The sequence below is a fragment of the Melospiza georgiana genome, chromosome 22, assembly GCF_028018845.1.
Source record: "Melospiza georgiana isolate bMelGeo1 chromosome 22, bMelGeo1.pri, whole genome shotgun sequence".
Lineage (NCBI taxonomy): Eukaryota > Metazoa > Chordata > Aves > Passeriformes > Passerellidae > Melospiza > Melospiza georgiana.
Genome location: NC_080451.1, coordinates 4,435,001 through 4,459,848, shown reverse-complemented (window position 1 = coordinate 4,459,848; position 24,848 = coordinate 4,435,001). Strand labels below are relative to the sequence as shown.

The following is a 24,848-nucleotide window of genomic DNA, read 5'->3' as shown; positions in this document are numbered from 1 at the left end:
GGGAGATTTTCTCCTGGGTACACATCAGCTCCACGTGTCACTGGGTGTCCCTGTGCCCCAGAGGGACAGAGGGGACAGCAGCCCCCAGCCCCAGCTCTGCTCTCACTGCCCTCCCTCCCCACATCCCAGCACAGGGGGATGGAGGGAGCAGCCCATCCCAGGAGGGGAAGGGGGGCAGAGCCCATCCCACAGCTCTGTGGGATCTTCAAGGTCCCTTCTGACACAAACCACTGTGAGACCTTGAGCAGAGGGTGGAGGGGCTGGGGCAAAGGCTCTGGGCAGCAGCAGCTGAGGCACACAGTGGCAATGCAAAACTCCATCATTTCTCTGAGGAATGGCCATTGTTTCCCTCAGGGCTCTGCTGGACCTGAGACCTTCATCCTTCCCTTCAGCCTGAGGGATTTCTGACCTGCCCACAGTGACAAATGAGAAGAGGCTGTTCCCTTCTGGGCTCCCATGGGCTGCTCCCAGATCACCTCATGCGTCCTGCTGAGGTCTTTCCTGCACCATCACAGCAGGGCTGGGAGAGCTCTGCAACCTCCTGCCGCTCAAAACCCACTCTCATGTCCTCAGAAACCTCATCTCCTCCCTTTCTCTGCAGAGAAAATACTTCTGTGGAGGGTCTCAGTCCATTCCTTGTCTTGAAAGCAAAATGAGAAAGGAACTCTCATTTCCTTTGCTTCCCAGGAAGGTGCAGCTCCTCAGAAGCTGCATTTCCTATTCCAGGTGAGCGGTCCATCTCCCTCCACTGGTAGCACATCATTTGCCTCACTCCTGGACCATGTGTGACCCTCCCTGTGAGATCAGCATCTCCTGGGGCTTCACACCACCAGCAAATCAATGCCTCAACCCCCCTGCCTGACACCCCCTTGCTCTGCCAAGCTCCCCTGGGTCCTGTTCCAACCTGCCAAAGCCCAAACTCCAACAGGAATGTGCACAGGACAAGCAGCAGGCAGGTGTGGAGTGGCTCCCAGTGAGCAGCTGCAGCCTCCACCACAGCCCTAATTGGACTCACAACATGGAGAGGTCAGCAAGAAGAATCAAAGCCATGGAAAGAAAGCCCCTGTATTCTTGCTTCCCAGACAGAGAGGGAGGAGAGGGAGAAGCCCCAAAAGCAGAATCCAACAATGCCACCGAGCCTCGGCCGGCTGGGAGCATTCAAATTGTCAACAAGCCTGCAGAAAAGGCAGACAAATTCCTGTTTTGTACTTGGGAAGGAGCCAGGTGATGTAATCATCTTTTGAGGATGATGGTGGAATACTTTCCATTCCAGCAGTAACTCAAGATGTTAAATAGCAGCCACTAAAGTTAAACATTGCTAAATCAGCCTGTCAGGGCAGCACCTACCTAAGGGGGTGCAGGTGATGGGCTGGGGCACACTCATGCTCACTTTCCACACGCCGTGAGGCAGCAGGATGTTTCTGAGATGGAGGAAGAAGCTATTTGCTAAATGAGGCAGTTGTGGCTATTTTAGGGTTGCAACATCAGTACCAGTCAAATAAGGCTGTGACAGCCCCAGGACTGGGTCAGTGAGGGATTAAAGGAAGGCAGGGATAGCAGTGCCAACCTGTGTGCACTCAGGGAAAACAGATTAAGGCAAATTAGCCTTGTAGGGGCTTTTGATGCAATTACAAGATTGACTGGGGGGGTAATGGCATTAATGTCACCCACCCAAACCTCTGCAGAGCCCTTCCCTGGCTAACACAGGGATATTTTGATTCTGAAATCAGTGGCTCCACCGACACCATGGGACATCCTCGATGAATTAAAACTTGGCAGGCAGACCCGGCGCGGCCGGAGATCCGAGCGGGGCTGCTCCTGCTGCAGCCAACAAATGTGGTTCGTGCCTCTGGGCTGTTTAACATTTTTATCAATGACCCAGGAGAAAGCCCAAAGCGTTCCCAATAAAGTTAGCTGTTGACATGGAAGCTGTGGAGTGGTAAATACCGAGAATGATGGGTTCCTGATACAGCAGTCCCTGGGGAAATGGGCACAGGCAAGGAATGTGCATTTCAGTGCAAACGCGTCAAATCACACCTACAGGGACAAGGATGCAGCCCCAGTTCTCCCAGTCCAACAGGAAAGGACAAGGATCCTCCAAAAGCACCCAGAGAAATGCCACTGCCAAAGTGGTTAAACAAAGCGGGATGCAGGCAGAGGGAATCTCAGCATCCCCTCTGGCATGCAGCTGACTGCCATGAGCAGCCTGTATGTGGGGAACTGCATCTGCCAAGGGAAAGGCTAAAGCGGTGCCAAGGGCTGGGGAGAGCCAAAAAAGTTGGCTGAAAACCTTACCAGAGGAGCAGGGGCCAAAGATTACCCTCAAACAGGCACAGAGAGCACAGAGGTGTGGCCATGGATGGAGCTCTCTGAGTGCCAGGCCCATCAGAGTAAGAAAGCAGGGACAGCCTCTGGAAGCATTTAACGGGCAGTTCTCTGTCTCTGGAAACATTTCCACAACTACTGGCTGTATCTGCTCCAGTTCAACCAGGAATGCTTCCTGGAAGAACTCGATTACCCCACGAGCCTCACACTTTACTGGCTGGGTCCAGCACTATCAGAGGAGGCCCAGACCCGAAACAGGCCCAGAGCCATAAATAGCCTTTATCAGGAAAACATCACGTCCTCATGGGCTGTGGCGGTGACACAGCTCGGACAGGCCCTGCTCCAGCACATCAGGAAGCTGCTCTCAGCCCTCAGCACATACTTGGCCCCCTCCAAATCCCAAGTACAGCTTGGCTGCTTCCCACCCTCTGTGCTGGAGGGATGGCTCAGGGTCCTTGTCACACGTGCTTGTCACACCTGGGCCCACATCACCCACACAGGGTGGGGTGGTGGCAGATCTGCTGCCCTGGGCACCAAACTCAGGGCAGAGAAGGGGGCCCTGCTGAGCCCTGGGGATCCCCTCAGGAGAGGGCCAGCTCCACCTTAAGCTGCAAAATCAGAGAATCCCAGAATGGTTTCAGTTGAAGGGACCTTAAAGCTCATCCAGTCCCACACCTGCCATGGTAGGGACACCTTCCACTGTCCCAGGCTGCTCCCAGCCCCATCCAGCCTGGCCTTGGGCACTGCCAGGGATCCACGGGCATCCCCAGCTGCTCTGGGCACCCTGTGCCAGGGCCTCACCAGCCTCACAGCCAGGAATGCCTTCCAAATATCCCATCTGTTCCTGCCCTCTGTCCATTTGAAGCCATTCCCTGTGTCCTGTCCCTCCATCCCCTGTCCCCAGTCCCTCTCCAGCTCTCCTGGAGCTCCTTCAGGCACTGCCAGGGGCTTTGAGCTCTCCCTTGAGCCTTCTCCAGGTGAGCACCCCCAACTCTCCCAGCCTTGGCTGCAGAGCAGAGGGGCTCCAGCCCTCATAACATCTCTGTGGCCTCCTCTGGACTCACTCCAGCAGCTCCACATCCTGCTAATGCTGGGGACCCCAAAGCTGGAGGCAGCATTGCAGGAGGGTCTCACAAAAGCAGAGTAGAGGGGCAGAGAACAGAGAAGAGTCCAAGGAGGAAACAGCTGACAGCCTGAATCTGACTTGGTTTCTCCTCTTCCCATCAGCTCAGCAGCTCCTCTCCTCCTCAGAAAGGCATGTGACCCCAAGGGATGACACCAGATGTCTCTGAAAGCCAGAGAGTGTCACCACCAGCAGGGCAAAACCATCCCTTGTCACCCCAGCAAGACCAGGACTCCCGGTGGTCACTGCTGTAGCAGCACAACAAAGAGAAGGCAGGGACCAGACATGCCCTGCTGTGATGGAGAGGAGCTGCAGAAGGGATGAAGGGCTGGGAGCAGCAGCCATCAGCTGCTGTCCCTGAGCCCCACAGCCATGCAGGCAGTGTCCATGCTCTGTCCCTGAGTCCCACAGCCGTGCAGGCAGTGTCCATGCCCTGTCCCTGAGCCATGCAGGCAGTGTCCATGCTCTGTCCCTGAGCCCCACAGCCGTGCAGGCAGTGTCCATGCTCTGTCCCTGAGCCATGCAGGCAGTGTCCATGCTCTGTCCCTCAGCAGCACAGCCATGCAGGCAGTGTCCATGCTCTGTCCCTGAGCCATGCAGGCAGTGTCCATGCTCTGTCCCTCAGCAGCACAGCCGTGCAGGCAGTGTCCATGCTCTGTCCCTCAGCAGCACAGCCATGCAGGCAGTGTCCATGCTCTGTCCCTCAGCAGCACAGCCATGCAGGCAGTGTCCATGCTCTGTCCCTGAGCAGCACAGCCATGCAGGCAGTGTCCATGCTCTGTCCCTCAGCAGCACAGCCATGCAGGCAGTGTCCATGCTCTGTCCCTCAGCAGCACAGCCATGCAGGCAGTGTCCATGCTCTGTCCATGCTCTGTCCCTGAGCCATGCAGGCAGTGTCCATGCTCTGTCCAGCCAGCCCAAGGGCACACGATGGCTCTGCCCCCGCCGTGCCTGAGCGGAGCCAATGGGCACGGGAGGCAGAGGGAGAAACGCTCGATGTGCTGCATGGGAGGGAGGGGAGGGGAGAGGAGGGGGAGGCGCAGACAAAGAACAGGGAGATGGAGAGAGAAAAGCAGGCAGGGAGCAGAAGGTGAAGCGGGGAGGACGGGGCTGGGCTGTGTGCAGCCCCTCGCAGCGAGGAGCAGCAGCCAGCCCCTCGCAGGGCCTGCAGGAGCGGCAGGCCAGCCCAGCCAAATGAAAATCTCTTAACCACACTGAATTGTTAACTGCCCCCAAATCCTTTTGTGCTGGGGCTGCGAGCTTAGAAGAGCTTAAGCTGTTAGATGCATGAACTTCCTCCATAAATATCCCTTGTGCACACTGCCGCGAGCAGGCTGCCGTGCTATTAGCCAGATGAAAAACCCAGCAGAGAAAATGAGCAACTCCTTCCAGCTGCACACAGGGGTTGTCCATTCCTTGGGATGCCCTTCTCCACCTGGACCCTTTGTGGAGCAGGACCTGGCCCCCCATGCTCCCTGCCACGTCCTGTTTGGGCGCCTGAGTGTGTGAGAGAACCTCACCCCCAAAGCCAGCTCAGATTTGCTATTGTTTTGCTTCTGGAAAGGGGCCCAGATTCCCTCCCACCCCTGGAAACACGAGCAAACCTGCCAGCCACATGTAGGAGGGAGTCCCCCAAGCCAGGCGGCTCCGCCGCGGCCTCTGCAGGGAGCAGGGCAGGGACCCGGCGGGAGGAGGGCAGGGATGCAGGGACATGTCCCAAAAGGACACATCCCGCCGGGTGACATCCCACAGGGACACGTCCCGCAAGGACACAGCCCACAGGGACACAACCCACAGAGACACATCCCAGAGGGACACATCCCGCATGGACACATCCCACAGGGACACAACCCACAGGGACACATCCCGCATGGACACATCCCACAGGGACACAACCCAAAAGGACACAGCCCACAGGGACACAACCCACAGGGACACATCCCGCATGGACACATCCCACAGGGACACAACCCACAGGGACACATCCCGCATGGACACATCCCACAGGGACACAACCCACAGGGACACATCCCGCCGGGTGACATCCCACAGGGACACAACCCAAAAGGACACAGCCCACAGGGACACAGCCCGCAGGGACACATCCCGCAGGGACACAACTCACAGGGACACATCTCAAAAGGACACATCCCGCATGGACACATCCCACAGGGACACAACCCACAGGGACACATCCCACAGGGACAACTCCCACACGGACACAACCCAAAAGGACACATCCCAAAAGGACACATCCCACAGGGACACAATCCACAGGGACACATCCCAAAAGGACACATCCTGCATGGACACATCCCGCAGGGACACATCCCAGAGGGACACAACCCACAGGGACACAGCCCACAGGGACACATCCCACAGGGACACATCCCGCAGGTCCCTGCCGAGCAGAGCTGGCCGAGCAGCCCCTTCCCAGCCCTTTGTGCGGCTCACTGGGAGGGCTGGGAGGGGAGAGGACGGGGATTCCATGGCTGGCCTGCCAACTCTGCGTCTGGCTCTCCTCCCAGTCCCCACTCCTCTTCTGGGGGCTGCCAGGAAAAAATGGAGGGGCACAATCCTGGGGTGCCATTCCAGCCCTGACTGCACCCCACATGAGAAGGGCAAGGGAAAGAAAGAACGGGGAAGGCAAAGGCAAAGACTGAAGGGAAAGGGAAAGAAGAGGGGGAGAAAGGAATGGGAAGGGGAAGGAAAGGGAAAGAGGAAGGTGAAGAGGGAGGGGAAGGGGAAGGGGAAGGAAAGGGAAAGAGGAAGGTGAAGAGGGAGGGGAAGGGGAAGGGGAAGGGGAAGGGGAAGGGGAAGGGGAAGGGGAAGGGGAAGGGGAAGGGGAAGGGGAAGGGGAAGGGAGGCAGCCCCGAGCCAGCTGCCCCATGGAGACGATGGGCTGGCGGCCACCGCGTGATTAATGAGGGCGGGGAGCGCGGGGCCGGCGCTCGCCAGCACCGGCTGCAGGAACAGCTGCCGAGGTACCGGACCTCCCAAAATCCTGCTGCTGCTGCTGCTGCTGCTGCTGCAGGCCAGACAAAGAGGGGATCGGCCTCTCCCTCCTTCCCCCGCCTCGGCCCCCGCTCCTGCCGGCTCTGCTCCCCCGGCCCTGCGGCACAGGCTCTGCAGGTCCCTGTGAGGGGACTGTCCCTCGGCTGGGCCCGCAGTGGCACTGGGGGGCTCCCCGAGAAACCCCGGCTGCTCCAGAGCAAAGCACCGTGCAGGGCTGGGTCTGCTCCGCGAACAAACGGGCTGAGACGGAAAGGCTGCCATGAATCACTGGGGCTCTCTGGTGTTGCTACGGATGCTTCACTTGGGAGTTGTAAAAGCCCCGTCTGCCCTTCGAGGCAGGGATTAGCCGGGCTCAGTTTCCAGCAGCGCTTCCTTGCTGCCCCCATCCCCAATCCCTGCTAAGGCTGTAGGACACTTGATCTGCCCGAGCTCGGTGGGAAGAGGCGTTCAGTGGCTAAGCATGGAGTAGCTGAAATAATGGATATTAAATGATTCCCACAGCACACCAGGACCTGAATTTTGGTGCATGAGCAGCCCAGCCACCAGCAGCAGACATGCAGCCCTCTCCAAGGGGACCATACAGCCTGCAGTCCCTACTGAGCACAATCAGATTGTCCATTCCCCTCTCCAGTGTGTCTGTCTCCCACTACCATCGCCTTCCCCACGCTTTGGTTCTTCCTGGCCAACCCTTCACAGCCAGAAGAGAGGAGACACAGCTCCTCCCTTGGCTCTGCAGTGGCCACCAACGTGTCTGTAATGGATCTCAGAAGCCCTGGCTCTGCTTGGAGTGCGCCAATGCTATCAGAACCACAGAGGGATTTGGAGGTTCAGCCAGGACAGGGGAAAAAGATCCTGTTTGCCAAACTCTGCGGTTTGCTCCGTGCATGGCACAGCTGCAGGTGCCCATCACACAGCTCTGGGGTCCCCACCTCCCTCCCAGCAACCCCAGGAGCTCCTTTCTGAACCTTCCCAAGCCCATGTATGACTGGACAGGGCACAGACATCAGCTCAGGGAGGGCGTGCTGAGCCTCTTGCTGGCCTGGGACCAGGCTGGCTCCAAGGTGCTCAGTTGAGCTCAGCAGGCACTCACAGAGTCTGCTCTGAATATCTGTGGGGGAGGAGAACATCTACAGAGGCAGAACATTTATAGGGCAGGAAACCTCTGGCTGTTGAAGAGCACAGGGGCCAGGCAGCTCTGAACAGGCCATGACCATGTCCTGCCCTGGGCCATTTGCACCTCACCAGGAAAACACTGTAGACACACCAGGAAAACACTGTAGACAACTTGCTCCCTCCCACTGCACCCTTTTGGGACCCTGCATTCCCACTCCCCTCATCCAAGAAGAGATTCAGTCCATGCCAAAGCACACAGCAAAACCAACAGCATAACAGCCCCAGTATTTTGGGATGCAATTGCAGATTGGTGACATGCACCACACATGTGAGCCTCCAAAACCTGGAGAGGCACCAGCAACAGGTGCCAGCCCTGAACCCAGCGGCTCTGGGGACCCAGAGGTCATGGACAACCTCTGCAATGGACGGATGAGCCTGGGGCAGGAAGTGAGCAGCTGTGGAACGAGTCAGCCTCCACACTGCTCCTCTGCCACCCCTGCCCAAGGAGCTCCCTCCCTCGGGTTCATGCAGATCCCAGATGCAAACCCCCAGCAGAGCAGAGCCCGTGCTTACCTCTGCAGACGGTCCCGTTCTCCACGGACTCGTAGCCGGCGCGGCACATGCAGCGGCCAATGGGCACCAGCCACTCGCCGTCACCGTTGCAGTACAGCTTGATGGGCACGTCCACCTCCTCTGCATTGGCAATGCACGTGCCCCTGGCTGCCACCAGCGAGGTGCTCTCTGCTCCCGACAGGGTTTCCTGGAAGACGGCCCCATTCTGGATCACACGGGGACATTTGCGGTAGAAGACACGGACGGCAATCAGGGACATGCAGCCCCCATAGTCCTGGAAGGCCAGGTAGAAACCGTTCTTGGAGACGGGTCCAAAACTGCGCACCTCGGTGTTGATCTTCATCACCCGTCCACCTAAGTCCACCTGTGAGAAGCTCTCGTCAGCAGCGATCGTGTCCACCTTCATCCAAGGATTCTCCATCCAGTTAGGAAAAGTCTTGGTGGCCGAGTCCAAGTCTGACTCGAAATAGTAGAGGTTAAAAGTCTCCTTACAGGAGCCTGGGACATTTGGGATGCTGCTGCAGTCCCGGACAGAGAATTTCATCTCCACGTGGATGCGGTGTGCTCCTCGCCTGCGGATGTACTTGGTGCGGAGCCAGTTGTTCTGGCTGGACTCAAAGACGTTGCACACCTGGTAGGTGCGGATGGTGTTCATGTTCTCATCGTACCCACTCACCTCTTCCCACTGTGGGCAGGACACACACACAGAGTCAGGGGCTGCTCTGAAGGGGGGCTCCCCACCCTGCTCACCTCCTCCCATCCCCACCATGTGCCACGTAGGCTCTGCCAGCCCCAGCTGCCCCTCTCTGTGCCCACCCCATCCCACAGGCGGTCCCAGAGTGCCCAGCACCTCCTCCCAGCACCCCCTGCAGGTGCCCTGTACCTGCCTGGGCAGGGTTTGACCCACCCCGTGCCCCAGGCAGGCCCCACACTGTGCAGACAAAGGGGCCCCTCAGGCCACCTTGCTGGCCCTAGCACCATGCTCCACACCTGCATTCAGGGTCAAGCCTCTCTGCTTCTGGAGGGACAGCAAGGCCACTATTCTGCAGAAATGGCTTTTAGGGACTGTGCCCATGGCTGTGCTGCACTGCTGTGCCTCTGGCAAAGGAACACAGGGATTGCCACCAGTCCACTATGGTTACAGACATGGCAACAGGACCTGCTTCCTCATAAGCCATAAAACCTCCTGCCTGGCTGCAGCCAGGGCCTCTTCCCAGAGGCAGGATGGGACCATGGCCAATCCTGCCATGTTCGTAAAAAGGGAGGTGCTGGGTAAGTCCCACTGGAGCCCTCATCCCTGCCCCTTTGCCAGTCAAATGCTTTGGGGCTCCTCCAGCAGGTGTGCTCAGGTCCCAACCCCAGCTGTCCTGAACTGGACCTCTGGGATGCAGACATGCCTATGAGCTGTGCCATGACAGCCACATCCTTCTCAGCAAGACAGCTCAGAGCTGACAGATTTCCCCATGGGAAGCTCTGCCCAGCTCTCCCCAGCTGACTGACTCTGCCAGCTCTGGAGGAAGCTCTGTAGAGTTACAGAGAACATCCTGAGCTGGAATGGACCCACAAGGATCATCAAGTCAACCTCATGGCCCTGTACAGTCACCCCAACAATCCCACCCTGTGCTTGAGAGTGGTGTCCAAACACTCCTGGAGCTCTGGCAGCCTTGGGGCTGTGTCCATTCCCTGGGGAGCCTGGGCAGTGCCTGCACCCTCTGGGGCAAGAACCTTTCCTAACATGCAGTCTAAACCCCCCTGACAGAGCTCCTGCTGTCCCCTTGGGTCCCCACAGAGCTCAGGGCTGCTGTGACATCATCTGGCCTTCTCCAGCTCTCTGCCCTTTTCCCAGGCTGTTTTTTTCCCAAATCCTCCAGTTCTTGTTGTCTCCATTCTGTGTAGGATGGGGACATTTAGAGGGGGATGCAGGGCATGAGCTGCAGCCTGTAACTGGCCCCTGCTCCTCTGAGGGGAGCACCAACAGGGAAGGGTCTTTGTGGGAGGAGAACCCTCAGCTGAGAGAGCATCTCCTCCTGCCCAGCCCCTGCCAGAGTGCAGAGCATCTCCCTGCAGTCCCATCCCCACCCAGGGCACCTGTGTGATGCTGGCAACAGGGACCGGAATCCTGCTGGCATCTGACACAGTCCCATCCAGCTGGAACTGCTCCTTCTGAATTTGTTCAGAAACCTGCTCAAGTGGAAGCCGAGCTGTTTCCCATGGATGTTACACCCCAAGCACAACCCTGCCCAGGATGCAGGATCACAACACCCAGGGCAGGGCAGCAGCACAGCCCAGATCCAGCACCAGTGCCAGGACCAAATCCAGGGAAAATCCTGCAGGAGCAGAGCATCCCCAGCCCCTCAGGTTGTAAATGGCCTCACAAGGGCACCCAGGACTGGGGAAGGAGGCTCAGGAGATGGGAGACAGATTGCTCCTAGCACATCAAGGCTCACAGCCCAACAGAAGGCTGTCAGGGAAGATCCCCAACAGCTCCAACCACTTCAGATTGGCAGTAGCTGTAAATCTGCTGCCAGGGCTGGGGGACAAGAGGAGCATCCTCGCAAAACACAGCCGGAGCATTTGCTTTGTTTTCCAGAAATAAATTTGGTGTGTTAGTGGAAAATTGCAGGATCTCCCTGCTTTTCAGGGCACTGGTTGGGAGGGGAGTGGGGGAATCAAGGACAAGGCATGTGGAAGCAATTCCTTCCCTTGCCCTGCCTCTGATGTGGCTCTCCCTCACCTGGACCACTCCAGACACCCACCCTGGCAGCTACCAAGACCAAGGGACCCCCACCCACATCTGCCCAGCCCCCAGGGAGGGTAAGGACACGAGCCCAGAGAGCTCAGCCTTGGTCAGGCAGGAGCAGCACATAGTGGAATGAGGGTCTCCAGGCCTTGGGATCCACAGCAGATGCCAGAGGCAGGGCTTGGGGACCTGTATGAATGGCACAAGAGTTTCAGAGCCAGACATAAAGCAACTGTTTGGCCTTTGGGGTCTGTAATAATCCCCAAAAAGGAGCACATGGCAGCTTCTGTCTTCCAGGTGATGCTGGTTGCATCCAACCTGACCAGCCACCTCTGAGTGGGATGCACTGCCTTGTCCTGCCCGTGGACACGAGGCCACGAAGGCACTGCAGAATTGTCACCCACGATGAACCCAGAGCAGGACACGATGTGCCCATATCCCCCCTCAGGGCCCTGCTCACAGGTGGAGACAGGAGGCGATCCCACCAACCCCTGGCACTGCATGGCACTGTCCAGACGGGCATCTCCACCCTGATGGGGGACCTGGGAGCGCCCCGGGGGCCGGGCTCGGCACCGCCAGCATCCCCCCACATCCCTGCCACAGCGAGTGGCTGGCTCCAGACTTCCCTTTCCCCAGATGGGAGAGAAAGTCACCCCCGTGCACCAGCCCCTGCGCTTCCTCGACGCTTAATTAGAAGCCTCTCCCTTTCTCTTGGCTCTCTAATTAACATGCCGGGAGCTCAAAGGAAGGCAGCAGCACAATAACCGGGGAGAGGCTTCCAGCAGGCCCCGGCCTCATTACGGCCGCGCCGGGGAGCGGGAGCAGGGCGTGCTTCACATATGGAAACACCGCAAACAAGAAAGGCTGGGCCACGAGAGAAAGAGACTTGACCTCTTCTCCCCTGCATTGTGTGCCCGTCATCCCCCTCGGCGGGCACTGGCGGGGCCGGGCGGCTCTGCCCTTTCTCATGGTGACGGGCAGCGCCCGTGCCTGGCGCGGCACCGCGGCCACGCTGCGCTGCTCGGTTTAATCTCCAGACAAGGCTGCTCTGGGCTCGCTCTTTTCTCCTGCCAAGTCGGCTCAGACCAGGGGCATGCTGTCAGCCTGGGGGTGAGGGCCACAGAAACGTCTTCATCCAGCCCCTGCAGAGGGTGGATGGAAGGCAGGATGGAGCCCGAGCCACCGCTGCCATACACGGGGCATGGAAGCATCTCCAGGCTTTGGCCAGGCTGGATTGAGCCACCCAGGTGCAAGGGGACAGGTCTGGGGGGTTGGGACACTGTAGCTGCTGCTGGTTACCACAGCCAGAGGTGGGCAGGATGCTCTGAAGCACCTTGATGCCCCACGTGGGACACAGAGGTGGCTCCACTCTGGGTTTCTCCCGTGAGCAGAAGGGTGCAGAAATCACAGAGTCACAGAATGCTCTGAGGTGGGAGGGACCCACGGGAATCACCGAGTCCCACTCCTGGCCCTGCCCAGACATCCCAGCAATCCCACCTGTGCATCCCTGGGAGCATTGCCCAAATGCTTCTGGGGCTGTGCCCATTCCCTGGGAGCCTGGACAGTGCCTGCACCCTCTGGGAGATGAACCTGATGCACTGCCTTGCCCAAGCTCTTCTTTATAGGAGTTTCTTCAAGGTGGTCTTTGAACATGTTTCAGGGTACACCTGGCCCTGGTAAAGAAGACAAGTAGTTCTGCTGAGCCAGCAAAACATCTCTCTGTGGGATGCCAGTCCTCTCAGGACCTGAGCCTAATGCCCTCATCCTGCTACAAGTGACAGGCAATGGAATAACAACTGAGACACTGGGGACAAATGATGGTGGCCTTGGCATATTTTTTCTTCCTCTCCTCATTTTTAGGTGGCTGCATGCCAGCTCCATGGAGACTGTGATTCCTCTAGCACCAAGGGTGGGAACTACATCCCACCAACACTGGGGTATTTTTTGGAGTATCATCTCCTAGAAAACTACTGGAAACCTCAACTATGCTCTTTCCACATGGCCAAGGCACTTTGCATCAGTGCCTGACTGTTCTTGGGCCAAGCCTGCCACGTTCATGTGCAGAAGAGACCCCAGAGCAGCTGCAGGTCCCTGTCAGGTGATGCCTTACCCCTGAGGGAGGATGCACCGTCCAGCCCAGCTCTGCTGTCGCCGTGGTGGAGTCCATCAGTGTCTCTGTGGAAGGAAGGGAAACAAGGAGTCACTGGCTGCTGATGAAGATGGAGACAGGGAGAAAGGTGGAGAGGAGCTAGCCCAGGGCTGCAGGGCTGGAGCCCACCCCACACTGAGCCCTCTGGCCACATCTCAGCCAGGGGACCCAGGCACTGGTCCTTCCACCCAGCTGCTCCCCACCCACTGCCCACTGCTCCCTGGCCCCCATGCAGAATCTTGGAATCAAAAAATGTTAGGGTTGGAACTGACCTCCGAGATCATCACGCGCAACCATCAACCCAGCACCAAACAATGTTCATCATTAAACCATCATTAACCACTTGCCAACCACTTGTTCACAAGTGCCACATCCACACATTTTTTACCATCTTTTACCATCTCCAGGGATGGTGATTTCACCACTGCCCTGGGCCAATGCCTGACCATCCTTCCCATGAAAGAACTTTCCCTGATATCCAATCTAAACCTCCCCTGGCACAGCTTGAGGCTGTTTCCTCTTGTTCTGTCTCTTGCTCCTTGGGAGCACAGCCCAACCCCTGGCTGTGCCCTCCTGTCAGGAGCTGTGCAGAGCCACAAGGTCCCTCCTGGCCTCCTTTGCTCCAGGCTGAGCCCCTTCCCAGCTCCCTCAGCTGCTCCTGGTGCTCCAGCCCCTTTCCCAGCTCCATTCCCTTCCCTGGACACGCTCCAGCCCCTCCATGTCTTAGATTTTCATTAGGGACCAACAAGTGACCCCAGGATTTGAGGTGGGACCTCAAGGTGCCCAGCCCAGGCAATGTCTCCTGTTATGAATGGGGACTCTTCCATCCATCAGCCAAGCTGGGTTTTCCTCCTCTCAATTCCAAATCCAGGTACCCCCAGCCCAGTTCTACCGCTGCAGATGGGGAGCAGCCTGGGCAGGGATCCTCCATCACCTTCTAGTTTCCTTTCCCAAAAGCAGGATATTTTTTTTCTCAGCACTTTGCACAGTAGGGAGAATCCTCTGAGATGCAGTAGGATGTGGGGAGGAACAGCACTTTTAGGACTTAAAAGTACTAAAAAATTAAACCACTGTTAAAGCTGGTTTTCCAGATGATTTGGGTTGAAATAGGTCAGGTGATGCTACCACCAACCAGCACAGACAAGTCCTGCTAAGCCAGGCAACAGCAAAGCCTCCTCACCCTTCCTGCAGCTCGTGACGCTCCAACACTGGAGCTCTTTTCATCCCCAATAGCTGTAGGTTGGTTTAACTCCACTGATGGCACTGGGGGCTGCTCAGGTTATGGCACCCCAATATCTGGGCCAACATGAGCAGGTGAGGGTGCCAGCCAGCCCCATCACAAATCAATGGGACAGACACTTGGAATCATGGCTTGTTGTGGTGTGCTGTAATGTCCCATTTTGGCCTTCCAGGTCCCTTCCCCAGGTGTGCCTATGCCTCTCTCCCTTCCCCCTTGCCCCCATGCTGAGTGAGTCCTGTCAATCAGGCTGAACATTCCAGCAAGGCGTCGTGTGGTTGGTCAAGTTCAAAGGATGCCCCTATGCCCAGAGGTCATTGGCCTGTCTGGGTGTCATCTTCCCCTGAGACCCTGCCCCTCTCACCTGGTTGGCGGCTCACCTGTACCTCCCCTCCCCCTGTCCCTGAGCTTAAAAAGGTGATCAGACCATGCGGCCGAGGTTCTGTTGGAGCAGTTCCTCATGTTCAGACCTCTGTAACCATGGAATAAACCTCTGGACATTAAACCCTCCAGCAGAATCCTCTCCTTTTTCTCTTCACCATCGCCTGAAGCTATTCCTCCTGAGGTAAACGGGGTTCCTAACAAGCCTGGACTTGTTCAGTGCCCAGCTGCAATCTCCAGCAAGCCAAGGTATCTCTGGGGTGACACACCGCAGTTGCTGCCTTTGGCCCAGCAGCGAGGGTCAGACTGGCCCAGGCACAATCTAATGGTAATATTGGGAGCTATTTTTTCCAATAATGGCTCAAAAAGCCAGCTAACATCATTGAGTGCAACCATTACTGCAGCACTGCCATGCTCTGCACCAAACCATGTCTCTAATAACCACATCTACTCACTCCTTTAGCACTTCCCAGGGAGTGCTCAAAAGCCTTTTTTGGACACTTCCATGAGGGGCTTCCAGAGTCTGGGTAACTCTCTGTTCCTCCAGGTCTGCAGCCACATGCTCATGGCAATACAGGGATTTTTCTGCACCACACCCAACGCTGACAGTTTAAGAAAATAGGACAATATTCCTGAGTTTAGGAAATGCAGTTTAGAAATTCTGCCCAAAGGCCTCAAAACACCAAGGCTGGACATGAGGGGAGGGTGGTGGGACACACTGCACAGGGCAGCACATGGCCAGTGACTCTGTGCTGAGACCATGGTCATGCCCAGAGGGGAAATTCTGTCCCTCTGCCCTGCAGGGACAATGGGAATCTGCCCCTGATTTCAGCACTTGCCCTGGGGGTGCCAGGTGCACTTGCAGGGATGCTGGGAAGTGTACATCCCATGCACACCAGGAGTCCCAGAATGGTTGGGGTTGGGAGGGACCTTCAAGACCATCCAGTCCCACCCTCCTGCCATGGGCAGGGACACGTCCCACTATCCCAGGCTGCTACAAGCTCCATCCAGCCTGGCTCTGGACACTGCCAAGGGTGGTCCCAGAATGGGAATGGAGAGCTATGGGTGTAACCATGTCCTTCTGCTGTGCTTCTCCCCACCAGAAAAACAAGCACACTGCCACAAACCCCCCAGGAGCACCTCCACCTTCTCCACTTTCACTCCATTGAACAAAAACAAAGGAAGAAAAGCTCAGCCTTGAGCAGATCCATCACTGAAGAGCCAGGCCTGGATGCAGAGGTGAAACTGCTCCATGCATGTGACCTCCTGCTCCCACTGGCACCCCAAAAAGTGCCTGGGCAGCACTGTGCTCCCTGCACCTACTCCTGGCAGTAAATCCTCCTCAGACTGTGGCTTGTTCATTACTCCTGCTTCCAGCCAGCGGTTTCCAGTTCACAGGAAACCAGGATTTCGAAATTTGGTTTTATTCCAAGAGTAAAAAGCAAAAAGTAGTTCTTTTCAATTTTTCCCACTAAGAAGAGTTCTGGAAAACAGCTAATCCCGAAATGTTGTGGGTCAAATTTACAAAATTTCTTTTTAAACTGAGTATTTGTTTACATAGGCCAATAATAGTGTTTACTTTATCAGAGGATCTTGCTTTTTCATTAAAACACCAGTGGCGTTTGATCTGAAATGAAAACAGCATTTTTCACACAGTGCTAGCAAGAAGCTTAAAAAACCCCCTGAATTTGTTACTTTATCTTAACTATCAATGACAGTGGTGGATAGTAAGTACATTAATAGCAGTGACTAAAACGGAAAACAAGATATATTCTAAGTCATTACAAATAATTCCCCAAACAAAGTTCATATTTTGAAGCATTTTGCATTTTAAAAAGCCTTTTATTTAATGAAAACTCGGTGCAGTGGAAATGTCGTGCTCAGTACACCACTGCTCCCACCCCCTCATCCTCAGCTGAAGGATCTCCTTGGAGCTCTGCATCCACTCTGGCTGGCCCAGAGAGAAGGAGGAGAAGAAATTTGCAGGTTTTAAGCAAGTTTTTCCAATGGCAAATTATCTTCCCATAAAAAACACCAGATATTCCATTAATTTTAGTCTGGATTTACACCATTTAGCTGCCAGCTATTGGATTTCCTTTTCCTTTTACAAAGACTCTGCAGTCCAAAATTCTTCTCTCTTGTGGTGCTCACGGGTGGCAAATGATCCATCTCCAAGACAGCTAAATTAGCTCAGCTTCCTTCTTCTTCCTCCCTAAACCTGGTTCCTGTTTGAGACTCCTGTCTATCACCTTTCACAGTGCAGGGGGTGCCAGGGCTGTGGTCCCCATCACACACAGCTCCAACACCCCAATGTGCCCCTTCTGGGGCAGTTTTTGCACCAAGCTGCTGCCCAGGCTGAAATCCTTTTGGAGATGGGGTTACACTGAGCAGAGAGCACCTGAATTATAGAAAATTGGGAATAACTGGTCCCCACGAAGCACAGTGACCCTGCAGGGTCAGCACAAGGGGATGTGAATCAGAACCATGAAACCACAGAATGGTTTGGGAGGGACCTTAAAACTCATCCAGCTGCATGGGCAGGGGCACCTTCCACTGTCCCAGGCTGCTCCAGGCCCTGTCCAACCTAGAATTATAGAATCATAGAATAGGCTGAGCTGGAAGGGACCCACAAAGACCATGGAATCCAACTCCTGGCCTTGTACAGGGAACCCCAACACCCCCAGCCTGTCTCAGGGTGCTGTCAAAACACTCCCTGAACTCAGACAGGCTTGTGACCACTGTCCTGGGGAGCCTGTTCAGTGCCCAACCAACCTCTGGCTGAAAAACCTTCCTCTAATATACAGCCTAAACCTCCTCTGACTCAGCTCCAGACATTTCCTCAAGTCCTGTCACTGCTCACCAGAGTGAAGAGATTGGTACCTGCTCCTCTGCTGCCCTTCAGGAGGATGTTGAAGAGCACAATGAGGTCTCTTCCAGTCTCCTCCAGGCTGAACAGACCAAGTGCCCTCAGCAGCTCCTTACACAGCTTCTGCTCAAGGCCCTCCACCATTGCCATGGCCCTCCTTTGGACACACTCTATAGTTATCTTTCTTACTTTGTGGTGCCCAAATCTGCTCCAGCACTCGAGGTGAGGCTGCCCCAGTGCAGGGCACAGCAGGACAGTCCCCTCCCTTGCCTGGCTGGCCATGCTCTCCCTGATGTCCCCCAGGACACGGGTGGCCCTCCTGGCTGCCAGGGCACTGCTGACTCAGATCCATTGACCAGGACCCCAGGTCCCTTCCTGCAGCTGCTCTCCAGCCTCTTGTTGCCTGCTCCACCCACACACCCAGGGCTGCCCCATCCCCAGTAAAGAATCTGGCACTTTCTCTTGTTGAACTTCACACGGTTGGTGATGGCGCATCCTCTGTTTTGTTGAGGTCTCTCTGCAGGGCCTCCCTGCCTTTGAGGGAGGCAACAGCTCTTCCCGGTTTCGTATCCTCTGTGAACTTGCCTCATATTCCTGCCAGTCCTGTGTCCAAGTCATTGGATGCTGAAGAATGCAGGGCAATGACAAAGCCCTGCAGTGACAGGTCACCAGTCTGATGTCACCCCAGTCACTGTCACCCACTGTGCCTGACCCCCAGTTTCTCACCCATTACATGATGTGTTTATCTGGCTGGGGGCTGGGCAGGTTGTCCAGAAGGATCCTGTGATAGACTGTATCAAAAGCTTTGCTGAAATCAGTAAAGATTCCATCACCTGGCTTCCCTTGATCAACCAGGTGGGTTTACCCAGTCAGAGAAGGAAATCAGGTTTGATAAGCAGGGCTTTCCCTCATGAAGCCATGCTGGCTGTGACCAATGCCTACATTGTCCTCCAGGTGTTTTTCAACACTTCTCAGAATAATGCTCTCCCTTGATTTTACCAGGCAATGAAGTGAAACCGACAGGCCTGTAGTTTCTAGGGTCCTCCTTCTTGCCCTTCTTGAAAATTAGGACAACGTTCGCTGACTTCCAGTCAGCTGGGACCTCTTTGAAATCCCAAGACTGCTCAAAAATCACCAGGAGAGGCTTTGCAATGACATCAGCAGCTCTGTGAGGATCTTGGATGAATCACAGAATCCCAGAGGAGTTTGGTTTGAATGGGACCTTAAAGCTCAGCTCCTTCCACCCCCTGCCACGGGCAGGGACACCTGCCACTATCCCAGCTTGCTCCAAGCCCTGTCCAACCTGGCCTTGGGCACTGCCAGGGATGGGGAGTCTGGGCAACCTCTCTGGGCAACCAGTTCTGGATGCTCATGGACAGTTCTGAGTGACAGGTGACTCCAGGCCCGGGGACATCATTTGGACAAAGTTCTGCCACAGGTGTGAGCTCCACACAAAGTGTGATAGGCCCCAAGGCATGGGAACTCACCATCCACTGAGGCAGCTCCTCCACCTGCAGATCCACCGGGCTGCCCTGGCCCTGCCACTCCTGTGCCCAGGGTGACCATGGTGTCACAGCCACACCGCCCCCAGCAGCTTCCCTGCTCCTGCCTGGGGCTGCTCCACGCTCATACAAGCACAGGGGCACATACAGGACCAGCTCCTGTGCTGGGGACAAAAAACACAGACCAATTCCACCATGGGCAACACCAAGGCCAGCTGTTAATGCCTTGACCACCACCTTGGCAACTTCACTCACTGTCACAGCCACTTTCACGGTGCCATCCTGTTGGTCTGGCAGCACCAGACAACAGGGTGAGAGGCTGATGCCTTGGCAGCCTCATGAAGGTCCCCGAGGCACCCAGGACATGAAGCAAAGCCACGTGGGAGTGGCAGGGGGGGGAGCCTGGCCCCTGGCCCACCGCTGGAGGCTGCGATAGCTGCAGCTCAGCGCGGCCCTCCCTGCACAGCAGCGTCTCCTCAGTGCTGTTGCTTCTGTTCTCCCCTCCCGTGTGTTTATCTGCAGCTCCACATGCTGCCCACAGCATTCTAAATAAATCTGCAGCTGCTCCACACCAGCAGACACAGCTCTGGCCCACTTCCCACGGGGAACCGCGCTGCTCCCCACGGGACACCCGGGGACCAGTGCCCGTGCCTCTCACTGTGGAGATGTTTGCTCTGAGCAGCTTCCCCAGCACTGCTGCCTGCTCTGAGGGCACACCATGGCTCTGGAGGGACACTTGGCATCTCCAGCCACACCATCAGCCCCACCCCACCACTGCCAGGTGCTCCAAGCCACGCTAAGACAGTGTCATGCAGAGGATCTGCTGTGACAATGCTGGGTGGGGGTTCCTGTGCTTCCACATGGTTTTCCTGCTGCTCAGCCACAAGTGAGATGAGTGAGGGGTTCTCAGCTGCAGCAGCTTTTCCCATCTGGACAGAACTGGGAGGGGAGGGCAAGTGTGGGATCATGCTGGGTCCTGGTGGCAGCAGGACGGGCTGGCCAGGAGTGGGGATGGAGGGCAGCAGGACCAAGGGACAGGGGCACAGGCTGGAGGTGGAAGGATTAACAGAGGAGCTGTGCATGTGGCAGACACACTCCTCTCCATCCGGAAAAACAACTTCCATGGAGTTTTGCCAATTCAGACCAATTTGGAGTATCTGGACCTGAGCTTCTCAGAAGTCCTGGCAAATGCTTCACATTCACAGGCTCCAAGCTCATCCAGATAAAGAAACAGCTGGGCAAATAAATAGCCCCACAGATAGCTGGAGCCTCCACCCTCATTTTTCCACCCACAACTTTTTCCCTTCCGCTTTCACTCCTCACGAAAGCTCCTCTCTCAGGGTAGGACACTTGCCAGGATTGGAATCCTGGTCCAACACTATCAACACAGGGAGCAAGCTTCTCGTGAACCCATGACCACATCAGCGGTGGCCAGTGCTGGATGTGCAAAGCAGGCAAGAAGCTTCCAGCTCACTCTGACGGGCTGGGAGCAAAGTCATCCTAAGGCAGAGAGAGTGGGAGGTCATTCCATGTCACCATGTCCCTTAGTTGACCTGGAACCCACCTAAAACACTCATCAGCTCCAGGCTGGAGGGACACACAGTGTTAGAGCCCAGGCAAGGGGAGCAAGACCAGGATCTGCACTGGAGACACCACAGGTCAGGATGAGCTCCTCCATGCAGGAACATGAGCATCAGGAACCTGTACCCACCCTGGCCTCAGGCACAGCCCCCACATCCCCGGGCAGGGGGTGGCTAATGAGAAACCCGTCTGTCCCTGCCCCAGGAGCCCTCAGCACAGATCTCTGTCCTTCCCCACGCTGAAAGGCCCCTCTCTGCCTCCTGTGCTTTCCTGGAGCCTGATGATGATATTTTTGCCAGCGGGAGCTGAGAGGGGCCGAGCAAAGCCAGTGGCCCTTCCCTGCAGCCCCGAGCTTTGCTTTGCCTGGCCGGGGGCCAGCGGAACGAGCTGAAACCCAACACCCCCCGGCCGAGCCCTGGCGCGGGAACAGCTCCCTGCATTGTGAGCAGGGCACAGCATCCTCGGGATGCTGCACTCAGGGATCCACTCACACCCCAAGGGGGACAGAGATGGATGGCGAGAGAGAAGAGGAGGCTGACTGAGCTGGGATGGGGACCCCAACACGCCCCACTCCCCCCAAAGGGCACCCCGAGGTCAGGCACAGCCGGTCATGCTCCTGGTGCTGGGAAGCCAGCACTGAGTACCTGGTCATTCAGTGCCCTTCCCTGGAAAAGGAAGGAAAAATAACCCACTTGGAGTATTTTCCTCTGACCAGCCAATTTTAAGCCCCTCCAGGACACACCTGTAAAAAAAAAGTAGGTCCAGCCAGACTCAGAGACCTAAGGATTAGGATGATGTCCATCATCTCCACCTCTGACCTGCCAAGCAGGATGCAGGCTGACAGTCCATGGAGCAGCGAGAGCTGACCCCAGAGATACCACACAGCACTGACAGGGGTAAGATGTCCTCAGCCTGGGGGAGTCATGGAGCCTTCCTGGCTCCTCAGCTCCCTAGGACATCAGTCACAGCTCCTGCAAGCCCTGGGAGGCAGGAGCCAGCCCCAGAGGCAGGGGGCAGCAGGGGATGGAAGCTGGTGGGGCTCAGCAGAACCTGCTGGGTCACTCTCACCCAGTCACTGGGTGACACTAGGGTTCAGGACTGGTGTCAAACAAGGGGATGGCCCCAGTGCCCTGTCCTTGGCACAGCATTGCAGCAATCCCAGGAGGAACTCCCCCTGCATTTCCACGAGGGAAATGCCATGAGCTGGGCTATGCTTTCCCATTCCTACCAAAATCCCTCCCTTACTCTGATTGCCCACACCTTGTCTGGACCATTCTCAGGGAACCAAACCCAGGGCTGATATTGCTGTGCAGAAGGAAACCACTGGTCTTTAGCCCCCAGCCTTGCTAGACCAGAAAATACAGAAAGCTGGGCTTGGGGCAGAGCTGCCCCTGGCCATGGGGGTAATGCCACAGGGTGAGCCAGGAGCCAGGGCTGAGCACGGCCACAGCCCCAATCCAGCAGCTTCCAGACCCTCTGCCCAGCTCCTCCTCTCACTGTGAAGGCCTGGCTGTGCAAGCACTGCCCTCCAGGGTGCTGCACTGCTGGAAAGCTCAAAGCAAGGAGAAGCCAAACTCAACAGCCCATGGGGTCCTGCAGGCCACCCCAGCACGTGTCCTGCTTTCCAAGCACTCAGTGACCCACCCAGCATCGTCCCTCTCACCTGCCTGCCTGCCAGGAGAATGAGAGCTCCAGGTTTCAGAAGGGAATTCTGATTTTGTGACCTCTCAGCCCCTGCTGAAGAAGCAGGAGAGGCTGGATGTGAGGCAGAACCACTCTCCACCCAGCTGCCACATTATTCCACTCATAGGTGCAGATTCATCCTGTCTGTCCCAGTTTCCCCACACCAGCTGCTCCACAGGTCAGCAGAAGCAGGAAAAGCCCACCAGAGCTCTCTGGGGCAGCATCTGTCCCAAAAGGAGCTGGGACTTGGAGGTGGTCTGAGTTCAGGCAAGGGCAGGCTGCTGGGAGGAGACAATGCAGATGCCAAATGGCAGCAGGCAGAGGCCCTCCTGCTGCTGCTGGGAATGCAGGAGCCACACAGAGGAGACACAGCTGAAGGCGTTTAACAGCCACTGCTGCTGTCACTGCTGCTGGCTCTCCGTGGTGGCACTGTGCCCATGGGCTGGGAGATACCCTGAGGGAGGGAGTCCCAGGGTAAACTGTGGCATCCAGTCCCATCCAGGCCCAGCAGAGACTGAATTCCCCAGTAAGCCTTTTTCCAAGAGGATGGAACAGGGCCATGTCCCTTCTGAGAGCCTCCAGGCCTCTGTTCCTCTCCTGGGGATGGATACAGGGGTGCTCTGGGGGGTTGGAGTCCCATACCCAGAAGTTCCTTCTAAAGGTGCCCCAGCCCCAAAGGAACCATCAGCCACTACTCAGTGCTCTGGTCCAGCTGAGTGTGGCACAGCCACCCCACGGGGGATGGACATTGGTGTCACCACTATGCCCAAGCACAGCCACTGTCACTGGTGTGCAGGAGCAGGTGCCCTGTGCAGCTCCTGGCTGCAGCATCCTGCCAAAGAGCAGCTGTATAACACAATGGCCTGCTCCCACCACTGTGCCCTGCAGCCACTGGGACAGGGTGCAATGCCCAGGGTGCAGGGCAGCACTGCCCAGCCCCCTTTGGCACCCACAGCCACTCTCCTGTATCCTGGACACAGCATCCTGTATTCCCAGAGCCACTGCCCTGTGCTCCCAGGCACAGGTGGCCTCAGGAGAGCTGGGATGCAGCCTGGAGGCTGCAGAGCATCCCTGGGTAAGGAGCACATGTTTGGCTCTTGGACAACATCATCCCTTTCCTCACCAAGCCCTGGCCATCATCTGATGTGAGGAGCACGCAGGGGACCAGAGGGGTGACAAAAACACAGGGCACGGCTTGGGGTGACACAAACCGAGGGCATGGCTTGGGGTGACACAAACCCAGAGCATGGCTTGGGATGACACAAACCCAGGGCATGGCTTGGGGTGACACAAACCCAGGGCATGGCTTTGTGGCCAGCTCTGTCCCTCTTTTCCTTGGGGCCACCCCCACCCACAGTGGGGACAGGGAGCACAGCCAGTGCCACCTCCCGGCACTGCTGATACTAAATGAGGTTTTGTCACCCTGCTTGGTGGCACAGGCTGCAAGCAACTCGCTCCCAGCAGGCTCCAGAGTCCTGCTCAGAATCCCAACTGAGCTACCCTTAATGGGCTTCAATTTTAATTTGCTTTTATTGGAAAACACAGATGGTGACCCCCCTCTCTCCCTGGCCCAAACATATACAGGATAATAACATTTACAGGGAAAGATGTTATCTCCAAGCAGCCAGAGCTGCAGCCACAGCCCCACCGCCCTGCAGTGACACAGCTGTGCTCCACAGCCCTGCCCGGGCCACCCAGAGCCACCAGAGGGGGGAAGCAGCACCAGGGGCCAGAGGAGAAGAATTAAAGAGCAGGATGAGTCCCTGGTGCTGTAGTGAGAGTGCTATGTATTGGATAGGTGGGTCCTGTTGCTCTGGATGAGCTACAGCTGCGGGGTCCTTGGTTGGGCAGCAGCTGTAGCTCATGAAGGCCACTGGGATAAAAGGGGGTGGGTCGAGAGCCCAGAAGGAGCCCCTGTGAAGCCATGAGGAGCTGCACAGCAGAGAAGAGCTACATGGTAGAAAACCAGCTAGAAGGTGTGGACTTTAAGAATATCATAACAAGAGTATGGGACTCCAGAAATATGAAATACAATAAGATGTCAACAATATGGTGCAGCCAAGCTTCTCGGATTAACCTGGGCAACTTCCCCTGTGGCCAGGTCTCTGCAGAGCAGCAGCAGGCGCCCCAGAGCAGAGGGATGATGGCCACAGCTGGAGCCAGCACTGCTGTCCCACAGCTGGAGGCAGCCCCTGCCTGCAGCCCAGCCAGCTGCTCCACACAGCCCTGAGCCCAGGCACCCTGCAAGGAGAGCGTGACAGAGCCCAGGATCGTTGTGGGGACGGGGTGGCACTGCAGGGACAGGCAGGGACAGGCAGTGCCACAGGCACCAGGGACCCAGCATCAGGGTTCCCAGCAAACAGCAAGCAGCAAACACCTCTGGGCTCGTGCCACTTTAACCCGGGCACCCAAACACCACAGCCTGTGCATGCTCCTGCCCCTCTGGCACTGCTGGTGCCACGCAGAGCCCAGCCCCCTTGTGCACACCCCCAAACCCGAGCATGGGGTGAGCAAGGATGCCCTCTGTCACACACACTGGCTCTCTGGATCCACCTGACAC

General features: G+C 56.7%; 1 protein-coding gene across 3 annotated transcripts in view; it reads right to left on the bottom strand.

Moving 5' to 3' along the window:
* Positions 1–24,848, bottom strand: part of EPHB2 (EPH receptor B2) — a 144,942-nt gene that overhangs the window by 86,985 nt on the left and 33,109 nt on the right. For all 3 annotated transcript variants that reach the window (XM_058039501.1, XM_058039502.1, XM_058039503.1), the window contains exons 2-3: positions 13,000–13,064; positions 8,150–8,834 (exon numbers count right to left, since the gene is read on the bottom strand). In XM_058039501.1, the coding sequence (XP_057895484.1) occupies positions 8,150–8,834; positions 13,000–13,064 (750 nt within the window). The remainder of the gene's footprint in view (positions 1–8,149; positions 8,835–12,999; positions 13,065–24,848) is intronic.